Source organism: Mirounga angustirostris, unplaced genomic scaffold (assembly GCF_029215605.1).
Source record: "Mirounga angustirostris isolate CCGP_5_RB_7025 unplaced genomic scaffold, mMirAng1.0.hap1 SCAF_11, whole genome shotgun sequence".
NCBI lineage: Eukaryota > Metazoa > Chordata > Mammalia > Carnivora > Phocidae > Mirounga > Mirounga angustirostris.
The window spans coordinates 61839728-61852474 of record NW_026991719.1 but is presented as its reverse complement, the minus strand read 5'-3'; the positions used below and the strand labels follow the sequence as shown (position 1 = coordinate 61852474).

Below are 12747 nucleotides of genomic sequence, written 5' to 3'. Positions count from 1 at the left end.
TTAACAGTAAGACAGCAAATAACAATTTTCAGTTAGAAAATGGACCAAGGACTTAAACTGACATTTCATTTAAGAGGATCTATGCATGGCAAATAAGCACTTGAAAAGATGTTCATCACTAGCCAATAGGGAAATGTAAACTGAAACCACAACAGGATAGAACATGTCTATTAGAATGGCTAAAATAAAAAATAGTGACACTACCAAATGCTGGTAAGGATGCAGAGAAACTGGATCTCTCCCACAGTGCTGGTGAGAATATAAAATGGCACAGCCACTCTTGTAGAACAACTTGGAGATTTTTTGTTCTTGTTTTTTTTAATGAAACAATTAAACATATTCTTACTATACAACCCTGCAATCACATTTTTGAAAATTTATGCCAGAGAAATGAAAACTTATTTTCACATAGAAACCTATACACAGGTGTTCGCAGCAGCTTTATTTGTAATAGTCAAAAACTGGAAATAACCCAGGTGTCTTATAACATGTGAATGGATAAACAAATTATGTTATATCTATATATGGGAATAGTGCTCAGCAATAAAAAGGAATGAACTATTGATACTGATCCATAGGACTTGGATGAATCTCAAGGGCATTATACTGAATGAAGAATGCCACTTTTGAAAGGTTACATACTATATAATTCCTTTCATATGGCATTCTTAATGTGACAGAATTATAGTGATGGAGAACAGATAAGTGGTTGCCAGAGATTAGGGTTGGTGGGGGGAAGGTGTGAATACTAGGGGATAACACAAAAGAGGTTTTTTTGTGGTGATGGTAGAGTTTTGTGCCCTGCTTGTGGTAATGGTTGCATGAGTCTACAAACATGATAAATTTCATACAGCTATACACCAAACAGAAAAGCATTTATAAAAACTGGTGAAATCAAATAAGCCTGTGTTCACAGTATTGTACCAACATCAATTTCCTGGTTTTGACAATGTACTCTAGTTATGTAAGTTAGTGCCATTAGGGAGAGCTGGATGAAGGGTACATGGGAACTCTCTATACTACTGTTAAAAATTCTTGTGAACCTTAAGCTAATTTTTTTAAAGGTTACAATAATGACAGGTAATACCATGAGTTATCAAGGATCTGGAGCAGTTGGAACTCTCACACACTGCTGGTGGGAAGGTAAATTGGAATGACCACTTTGGGGAACTATTTGTTCAGCGTTAACAGTGCTATATACATACCCTCTGACCCAGCAGTTCTACTCTTGGGTATATACCTAACAGAAATGCTTACATGTCTTTAAAAACACATACCCAGAAGTTTTATAGCAGCATTATTCAAATAGTTCATATTTTAATTGTGTTTGAGTGTATATTTTAATAGTATTAGGAAAATCTAAAAATATTCTGATTAGCTTATCTCAGTATGGATTTACATATTCTGTACTGAATAATATTAAAGGTTAAATATTTGTAAAATAATTCTTAATACTCATTTACTTGACTTTGTTTCTTTATTTTTCTTTTGGGCACAAAATTAAACAGTTTTGCTTCCCACTTATGTGCTTTTAAAAACTAGAATATGTCATTGATCACATCAATACCATGTAAATCAATACCTCCATTATTGTAAATTAGACTGCATATGTTTTATATGCTTTTTGTCTCGTAGTTGCACTCCTTTAGTGCAGTGAATGGGTATTTTTTCATCTTTTGTATTAGCAGTCTAGTTCAGTACTTGGGATGCATTCAACTCTTCATTACTGGATAGATACCAAAGTATTTTGACGTTCTCTACAAGGTTTCCTGGTGTGTGTGTGTGTGTGTGTGTGTGTGTTTAACCTACATAGTTAATGCCATTCTATATGCTTGATCCTTTCACTGGTGTGGAATAGATGTAAATAACTGGAATAATTTTGGAGCCCTAGCTGTCCATAATCCCTTAAATATGTCCACTAATTAAACAAAGCACAGTTCTCTGTAGTATTACAGAGAAATATAAAGAAGAAAATAAGTATCATAATTCCATTGACCAAAAAGAACTGTTAACATTGTATGAATGTATATGTTTTGGTTTTTAGTGCAGTTGCAGTTATACTTAATAATGTTCTATATACTGCTTTTTTCACATACTATTATAGGTTTTTATTGGTAATGTAACTCATTGAATAGGCAGAGTGTAATCTAGTCCTCTGTGTTGTACATATTCTTTATTTTCAACCTTATGCTCTTATCAATAACAGTGTGAATGAATGTATTTTCTTGCATTTCTGTTAATTTCTATAGCCTATATTCTTAGATATGTGGTAGCTCCAAATCAATATAAAACATGGATTTAGTACCTGTTTTTATTTTCTACAGGATTTTTCTTAATTGTAAGCTCTTTCCTGTTATTTAAATTTTGAGCTTCTTTGCATTTTAGTTTATAATACTATATATGTAATCAGTATGGTATTTTAGTTATTTCCCTTCATGAAATTACAGAAAATAAGGCTTGGTGTATAAAGGCATTTTATAGAGAATTTTGAGAGTTTACTATATTCCAGGGATTTTCTCACTCTTAAGTTGGCCAACAGTAAACAAATTATATAGTAATCCAATGGAATATGATTTAGCTACCAAGCATGATGTTTACCAAGAAATTTGAGGAAATGCTCATAATATAAACTATATACAGAGATATCATATCTATGGAAAACCAAAAATATATATGCTTAGAAAAAGAAACCTTAGGAAATATACCATAATTTGAAAGGAAGTTGTTTCTGGGGAATGGAACTGAGTAGTTTTTTTTTCTTTAAATTTGTTTATATTTTCAAAAAATGTTACATAAAATCTTTCTAAATTAGTTTTATTTATATCGAAGTAATATATTTACATATTTTTTAAAAACGGTTCTATAAGGCTTGAGATCAAAACCAGTCCCTTGACCAACCCCTTCGTATACATGGTACCTGACTTGCTCCAGGTAACAGATTTCAACTCTTGGCAATTTTTCTGATATTCACTTTCTAAAATCTAAGGTGGGAATTTACCTACATGCACACACACACTTTTCCTAATATATTTCCCCGGCATGTTTTTGTAGTATTTGCCCAACTCAGTTTGGAGTGTTTGCTTTATTGTGACTACGTAAATATTCACACATAAACCATTTACAATACTGTGATTACTTTTCCCTTTTTTATGCACAAGGTTCATTTTTGTTCAATTAATGGTTTATTTTTTAACATTTGCTTAGTTTTCTATGAACCTGTCAACTAATTCATTCCCAAGTTCTCAGAAATACAAATTCTTGTGTTAAAACACAGCATGTAATCTATCAGTTTCTTTCCTTTTTTAATTTACTTTTTAGGTTTTTATTTAAATTCTGAATGGAGCACTGGGTGTTATACGCAAACAAGGAATCAATGAACACTACATCAAAAACTAATGATGTAATGTATGGTGATTAATATAATAAAATAAATTCTGTTAACATATAGTGTAATTTTGGTTTCAGGAGTAGAAATTAGTAATTCATCACTTATATATAACACCCAGTGCTCATCATAAGTGCCCTCCTTAATACCCATCACCCATTTAACCCCTCCCCTACCCATGTCCCCTCCAGCAGCCCTCACTTTGTTTTCTATAGTTAAGAGTCTCTTATGGTTTGCTTCCCTCTCTGTTTTTCCCCTTCCCCTATGTTCATCTGCTTTGTTTCTTTAGTTCCAAAAATGAGTGAAATCATATGGTATTTGTCTTTCTCTGACTGACTTATTTTGCTTAGCATAATACACTCTAGTTCCATCCACATCATTGCAAATGGCAAGATTTCATTCTTTTTGATGGCTGAGTAATATTCCACTGTGTGTGTGTGTGTGTGTGTGTGTACACACACACCCCACATCTTTTTTATCCATTCATCAGTCATTGGACATCTGGGCTCTTTCCATATTTTGGCTATTGTGGACATTGCTGTTATAAACAATGGGGTGCATGTGCCCCTTTGAATCAGTATTTTTATATCCTTTGGCTAAATACCTAGTAGTGCAATTGCTGGGTCATAGGGTAGTTCTGTTTTTAACTTTTTGAGGAACCCCCCCATACTGTTTTTTCCAGAGTGGCTGCACCAGTTTGCATTCCCACCAGCAGTGTAAGAGGGTTCCCCTTTCTCTGCATCCTCCCCAACATCTGTCGTTTCCTGTGTTAATTTTAGTCATTCTGACCCGTGTGAGGTAGTATCTCATTGTGGTTTTGATTTGTATTTCCCTGATGATGAGTGATGTTGATCATCTTTTCATGTGTCTGTTAGCTATTTGTATGTCTTCTTTGGTAAAATGTCTTTGCATATCTTCTGCCCATTTCTTAACTGGATTATTTGTTTTTTGGGTATTGAGTTTGATAAGTTCTTTGTAGATTTTGAATACTAGCCCTTTATCTGATATGTCATTTGCAAATATCTTCTCCCATTCTGTCTGTTGTCTTTTGGTTTTGTTGACTGTTTCCTTTGCTTTACAAAAGCTTTTTATCTTGATGAAGTCCCAATAGTTCATTTTTGCCCTTGCTTCCCTTGCCTTTGGCAATGTTTCTAGGAATAAGTTGCTGCAGCTGAGGTCGAAGAGGTTGCTGCCTGTGTTCTCCTTTAGGATTTTGATGGACTCCTGTCTCACATTTAGGTCTTTCAACCATTTTGAGTCTATTTCTGTGTGTGGTGTAAGGAAATGGTCCATTTTCATTCTTCTCCATGTGGCTATCCAGTTTTCCCAACACCATTTGTTGAAGAGACTGTCTTTTTTCCACTGGATATTCTTTTCCTGCTTTGTCAAAGATGAGTTGACCATAGAGTTGAGGGTCCATTTCTGGGCTCTCTATTCTGTTCCATTGATGAATGTGTCTGTTTTTGTGCTAGTAGCATACTGTCTTGATCACTACAGCTTTGTCATATACCTTGAAGTCTGGAATTACGATGCCGCCAGCTTTACTTTTCTTTTTCAAAAATGCCTTGGCTATTCGGGGTCTTTTGTGGTTCCATACAAATTTTAGGATTGTTTGTTCTAGCTCTGGAAAATGCCTGTGGGATTTTGATAAGGATTGCACTAAACATGTAGATTGCTTTGCATAGTATAGACATTTTAACAGTATTTGTTCTTCCTATCCATGAGTATGGAATGTTTTTCCATTTCTTTGTGTCCTCTTCAATTTCTTTCATAAGCATTCAATAGTTTTTAGAGTACAGATCTTTTACCTCTTTGGTTAGTTTTATTCCTAGGTATCTTATGGTTTTTGGTTTTTTTTCTTTCTTTTTTTTTTTTTTTTTTAACACATCCTTCCTGGAGCCCTCTGTCTTCTTGATTTGATTTTAGCTACTTTAGTACCTTGCATCTGTCTAACTTCTCTCCTTATGTTTATTACACTATATTATAATTGCCTATCACTCACCCCTACTGCACTTAGGCCCTTGAGCACTATCCTTCATTTTGATGTACTTAGTACTTGCTCATAACAGTACTGAACACAGTATGGACTTTTGCGTTATACATGGATTTTCTACATTTATTGAGAATCTGTATATACCTTGAATACTTTGTAAACATGTGCTTTCCATATATATCTTTATTCCTAAATCAGACTCTTTCATTTTGCAGCAGTAAGATTCTTCCTGCACATATAAATCATCAACCTGACTCCTTAGACATGTCTTGTTTTCTTCAGTAAGTGAGAAATGAATTCTTTGAACTCCTGATTGTTCAAAAAATGCCTTAGTATTTAAAAGTCATATCATAATGAAAATATCTCTGAAGCACTTATTACTAAAGCATTTATGCATGTTTTTATTTTCAGAGGACGATTATTTATCATTTCCACCAAAGCAGGATCTCTTGGAATTAATCTGGTAGCTGCTAATCGAGTGATTATATTTGATGCTTCTTGGAATCCATCTTATGACATCCAGAGTATATTCCGAGTTTATCGCTTTGGACAAACTAAACCTGTGTATGTATATAGGTTCTTAGCTCAGGTAGGTTTACAGTTTATATTCTCTTTTTCATAGTGAAAGGTTGGGTGAAATTGATAATGTTTTTGGAGTGCCAAACATATATGCATTATAGAAAAGCAAATGAAATTGAAAACTTCAACCCTAATACTATCATAAAGCAGCAGAAGTCAATTTTGGCCTCTCATGATTTTCTGTTTTGTAGTTCATCCATGTCTATAATGTCAACTTTCTCAGATTGAGGTGGATTTGCATGGGTAAACAGATTTAGAATTTTCTTGCTTGTTCAGGAAAGTTAAACATTTATAGTTCTTTTACTTAGCATACATAGAAAAGCAAATAAGTTAATCTAATTTGCTTATAGATGTAGAGGTCAAATGATCATTGTTTTTAGTCGCTACCAGATACTCTCTTAATTTGAAAAATATGGGGAAACAGGAAGGAAAAATTAACTTATAATGACAAAAAATCATTACAAAGGATATTTAATACTTTCTAGGAAAAGAATATTAAAGTCATTTCCTTTAAATATAAACTCAGATATTAAAAAACAAACTGAAATTTAAGAAAAATGAGTAAAATCAAAGAGGTGGATGCAATATAAGGTAATACAGGTTTATAGAATCAAGTTGCCTTTTTACTGGTACATCTGTTTTGGGAACAGATGCGATTCTCTCCACCTGCCTCCAAATCTGGGCTTCTGAACCAGAGACTGAGTTTTATTGGTAAATCGATCCTTGCTCATTTGATCTTCTTTAGTACTTAATATAATTGGCAAACTGCAGTGTAATCCCTTTCCTGTCATTTAAATTAAAAGCTCTTTTACATTCTGGCTTAAAAGGATATATATGTAATAATTATGGCATTTTATTTGTTAATTTTCTGTCCTGAAATTATAGAAAGTAAGACTTGATAGAAAGGGTGTTTATAGTGATTATTGAGAGCTTATTATATTCCACTGAGAAGGAATTAAACTGCTTTCTTGAATTATTATTTTTATAACCCTCTAAAATCTTATTTCATATACTTCTTTATTTCTGTTCACCTTGGTGTCTAACTACTCTTCTGCTTCCACTAAGTACAGAAATATATAAAGCAAAACCTGAATGTATATTGGTCAGATAATACAGGATGATTATCAGTAATGTACTTTTCTTTTTTCTCAAGGTAAACTATGGTGAACAGATGAAATCTCTCATGAATTAAGCAGCATTGCTAATAAAACTTGCTTTATGGCAGTATATTACTATGAAGTTTTGCTATTTTATATTAACCAATAATTATATTTCTCCTTGATTAAGTTTCATGTGTACAAAATTTATTTATATATTGTTCCTTCTTTTTACAAAGGGAACCATGGAAGATAAGATTTATGATCGGCAAGTAACTAAGCAGTCACTGTCTTTTCGAGTTGTTGATCAGCAGCAGGTTGAGCGTCATTTTACCATGAATGAGCTTACGGAACTTTATACTTTTGAGCCAGACTTATTAGATGACCCTAATTCAGAAAAAAAGAAGAAGAGGGATACTCCCATGCTGCCAAAGGTAAATATCTTTAGATTATTAGCTTTAAAAAAAACCTACCATGGACCAAAGATATTTTACTATTACGGTGAAAGTTAGTCATTTGACTAAGGCTGTATTTCAGAATTTTCCAAAGAGAATAAAATCGTATTTCAATGAGAGGGCGCTTGGTCAGGTCTCCACATAACACCACAAAAAGATAGTGTAATCTGAAATACGTATTTTATGCCAAGTAAAAAGTTCAGCCCTGTAGAAAAAACTTTCTGAGTAGAAACCTTAAAGGAAACAGTATGTTTCTCTTTTAATAATCTCCAGTAGAGGGCATACATAATTTTAATATTTCTATATGAAATTTAAGTATCTCTTCCTTAACATTCTTTGCTGTCATATAACAGTTAAGAATCAGCAAGTAGAAGTGTCTCTTGATATTTTTCACTGTCCCAAAGCAAGTAAGACTTTCACACTTGGAAAAGGATGCTTAGAGGTAATCTTGTCAAGCCCTCATATTTTATATAAGTAGGGAAACCTAGGGTCAGAGATATTCAATGACTTGCTCATAATGTCCAGCTAATAAGTGGCAGAGCCAGGAGTATTATCTATATCTGTCTTCTGGTCCACTGTTCTTGGATTTTAAAAAAGACATTATTTAGATTAGTATAGAAATTTATTATGATAGTAGATATAATTTTGACCTTTTTAAACATAAGAGAAAGCCATATGTTCTCTGGTCTAATATAATGATCTAAATATATTTAAACCCATTCTAGTTAATCTAAAAAGGCATTTTAGGGAGAATTGTTGGGGGGTTGCTTTTCCTGTTGTCTTGGCTTCAAATTCAAGCACTTAATGTTCTATGTAGCTGTTAAGAGAATTGGAAAAGCAGCCACCTAGTTATGGTGTCACTCTACCAAAGTCACTTTAGTCATTTGTTTAAAAAACAAAAACAAACAAAACAAAACAAAAAAACCCCAAACCTCCTAAGTATTTTAGTTCTTCATATGGTTGGACACATTTAATTAAAGCAAAAAGTAATAGTAATAAATATCTAATGTTAACATAAATCAGTGATTTCTCCAGTTAACTTTTAATGTACATGTCAATTCAAGTAACATGAACAGTAAACATTTGGAAATTTTTTAAAAATGTCTTTTGTCTATATAAAAAATATTTTGTTTTTCTAATCAGTGAACTATTCTTCCATTTAAAGTTTACTGATAGAGCATCTAAGAAAAAAGAGCTTTTGCGACAACCTCTATCAAATCCCTTTGATAATGGCTTAGGGCCACATGGGGGTTTAAATCTACTGTTTTTATGTTACATTTAAAACACTTCTTTAAAGAATATTGTTTCATTTTAATGTTATGAAATATTAAATTGATAGTGATTTGACTTTCTTACGTTATTATAGAATGTGAATAGGATCTTGAATACTTTGGAAAATTTTCTGTATGTAAATTTGTATACCTTTAGAAACATACAAACACAAATGGAATCATATCATATGTACTCTTCTGCAACTTGTTCTTTTTACCTAGATGTTTCTTGAACATCTTTCCATATTGGTACATATACTTCTGCTTTTTTAAAAACAACTGCATAGTGTTCACTTGCCTTGATTTAATTCTTGTATCCCCCACAGCTTTCTTATTAGTTACTTAATTCTGTATGGCAAGAAGTATTCTTTAAAGGACTTCGACATATGTTTGTTTATAATTTTAAAGATAGTGAAGTTTCCCTTTTCAGTTTGAGAATGATTTTTATCTAATTAGCATCTTTCCTAAAATTATACTTAACTTTAAGCTTCAATTTTTATAAGAAATACATCATGCTTAGTAATATTTCTGATAGGAAGCAAACATTCCACATTAAAAGGGGGCAGTTGCTTTGAAGTTATTCGTTATATGGTAAATTTCTGATTTTAGGAATTATTTGTTTACTTTGATAAACATTTATCGATTATTTGCTGACTTTGAGGTGTACTGTGAGGGTATACTAAGAACAACAAGACCTTGTCTGTACTTTAAAGAAGATTTTAAAAATCCAGTAGGAAAGAAATGCTATTTAATTGTTATAGGATGTCTGGAAAGAAACCATCTGTTTTATAACTTGGTATGCTGAGTTGTTAAAGGTGTCATGCTTTTTCATTTATAGACTTTACTTACTGTATTTTGCTTTTGGTGCTATAACCCTTTGCCCAAGAACAAAAAGGAAAAGGAATATTGAATACCAAATTAACACAAAGTGCTTCAACTCTCCCACAGCTCTTCCCAAAAGGAAAATAATAAAATAAATATAAAAATAAAAGGATGTTAGTCCTTTTTTTTCCCCTTACTGTCTGCTTTTTATTCCCATAACTTAGATATTAGTGCTTTTTTAAAAAGGTTTTTATAACAGTGTACTAGGGACGCTTCAGTGGACTCAGTCGGTTGAGCGTCTGCATTTAGCTCAGGTCATGATCCCAGGGTCTTGGGATCGAGCCCCACATCAGGCTCCCTGCTCAGCAGGGAGCCTGCTTCTCCCTCTGCCTGCTGCTCTCCCTGCTTGTGTGCATGCTCTCTCTCTCTCTCTCTCTCTCTCTCGCTCTGACAAATAAATAAAAATATTTAAAAAATAAAACCGTGTACTATACCACAGTGCCTTTCTAACTATCACAGTAACTAAGAACTGTCAGGGATCTAAAAGGAAATACAATAGGATATTGTATGAGATTTACCTGAAGGAGGTGGTAGTCTACTTGGGGAGAGAAAAATAACATTATTTTAAGAAAAAGAATCACTACATCAAAAACTAATGATGCATGGTGAGTAATATAATAAAACAAAATAAAATTAAAAAAAAATGAAGTGCTGATATGACTGGTACTGAATGTGTTGTCCATATAGTATATGGTTAAAAAATGGAGAATGGAGCATTCAGGTACAGTTTTAGTGGAAAAAAATCAGACTGGCCAATAAAAGGTGGTTAGTATTTGGTTGGATTAGGAAAGAATGAGGTTTGAATGCAGGATGAAACAATTTGGGCAAAGGGAAAGATAATGATTTATGTACCAGACTCAAGGTATGATAAAGAAATTGGCCAGATAAAGAGTTGAAATTGGATAGGTGAAGTGTGGATAAGGTGGGGCCAGCTTATGGAGAGCCATAAAAGGTAAATGGAGCATTTGGATTTAAAATAGTATTCACTGTAAGTTCATGAATGGACCTGTTATATGATGAATGTAGGCTTTTGGAAAATTAGCCTGTTAGTAAAATGCAGGATGAGGACATATAATAGGGTGATGGTTATGGAGTGAATCAAACACTTCAAGAAAATAAATGAGAGAACTCAATAACTGATGCTAGACTGTAGCTTTCAGTAGGTAGGCAGTGAAAAATTTACCTAAATAATGAAGATTATTTACTCATTAAAAGCTATTCAGATACCTGCAAAGTACCAATTATTATGCTGGTTACTAAGGATACATTGGTAAATATGACTAGGTTCCTGCTCCTAAGGAGTCTAATCAATGTACTGTAAGCAAGTAAATGTAATAAAAGCTAACGGGTCCCATAATATAAATCTGTATAGACATCAAGGAAGGAATATTCAGTTCTTTCTTGGAAAAGCTGGAGATGGGAAATTGACGTTAGGAGGACTTGAACTGATGTTGAAAATAGAAGTGAGTAGCTGTTTGCATTGCTATGAGGGCAAAAGGTGAAGGCCCTTGAAGAGGAAGAGTAGGAAAAAAACATATGCATCAAACAGCATGGCAAATTTTAGGAGCCTCAAGTAGTTTAAAAATAATAGAGTAAAAGGAGATAGTGGTAGAGTAAGGGAGGGTAGGCATGGGGAAGAGATAAAAGACTGGAGAGACAGACGGGAATCAGATCATAGAAGTTAGAATTTGGACAATGTGTTATAGGCTGTTGGATCTATTGTAATGATTTTAAGAAAACCACCAAAATCAAATTTTCATTTTAGAAAATCACTTAGGGTATCAGTGTTCAGGATGGATTGGAGAAAGGAAAGTAGATGTAAAGATACTTGTTAGGAGGCTATTTTTATTTTTTTTTCAATTTTATTTTATTTTGTTATGTTAGTCACCATACAGTACATCATTAGTTTTTAATGTAGTGTTCCATGATTAGGATGCTATTTTTAATAGCATTTTACAGTCCAGATGAGAGAGGTATTGCAGGCCTGAAGTAAGGTGGCAGCAGTGGGGATAGAGAGGTACCAAGCACAGTGTAGGTACTCAGTAAATGTTAACTTTGTTCCCTAGGCTTATATTTAGAATTTCACTTAACTTTGCCCATTACTGTTTGGTTTTGATTTCCTTTAATAATTTGAAAATTGGTCTTCTCTGAAATAGGTACAAGTGGGTGTTTTTGATATTCATAGTGAGGGATTTCTTAGTATTTGAACCTGCTCTTATTAAAGACATTTCAGAGTTGGTTCCTATTATTATAGTACAGTTGCAAGCACCTTTCTTTTTTATACATCATGTTCAAGATGAAAGACTGCTAAAAATGATATATTTTCATTTCCCCTTCAAATTGTTATTATCTAAATAATGATTAAATTGCATGCCTTTTAATTTTCATTGCCCTTTGATATTTCTTGAAGTGCTTATTTTCAATTTACTTGGTATGTGATTATTATATCTTTTTCTGCCTTATCACTTCCTCTTTAATTATTATATAGCTCCTCCTCCTATATTTCTGTTCTTGTTTACTTTTCTTTTTTTAATTTTTTAAAATTAGATTTAATATCTCAGACTTTTTAAGTTTATTAACCACTTGACTGTTTTTCTTGTCTTTTTATCTTTGCAGCTCTTTAAAGGCAAGAACTATATCCTTTGCTCCTTTTCTTTCATCCATAGTGAATTATATAATGCTGGCACTTTTATATGGCCTTTTTTGAAATCCGAGTCGCCTTTATAGTGATATTTAACTGGACTTTTTATTGTTCCTTAATGATCCATATTATCATTGAAAGGCAGTGTCAGACTTATTATTGCAAGTAGTAAAATTGAAATGAAGAGTGATCTGTCTGTCACAGCAGGTGTGTGAAAGGAAGAGAATTGGAGTTTTTAATTCATGTCTTCAGTTCTATACTGAATTAGCTATTTTAGTCAGCCCTGTTCTCCACTCCACCCCATGAATTATATTTTGTTAAATCCCCTCATTGGTTTCTTGCTGTTGTTGGTACTGCTTTTCTTTTTTTGAAATATAACAGCTTTGTGGTCCTGTGAACCTATTTTTTAAATATATTGATTTTAGGGTCTCCTGAATCATGTCT

General features: G+C 33.0%; 1 protein-coding gene across 7 annotated transcripts in view; it reads left to right on the top strand.

Moving 5' to 3' along the window:
- ATRX (ATRX chromatin remodeler) overlaps positions 1-12747 on the top strand; it is a 309326-nt gene that overhangs the window by 275230 nt on the left and 21349 nt on the right. For all 7 annotated transcript variants that reach the window (XM_064574281.1, XM_064574279.1, XM_064574283.1 and 4 more), the window contains 2 exons: positions 5790-5967; positions 7294-7488. In XM_064574281.1, coding sequence (XP_064430351.1) covers positions 5790-5967; positions 7294-7488 — 373 coding nt within the window. The remainder of the gene's footprint in view (positions 1-5789; positions 5968-7293; positions 7489-12747) is intronic.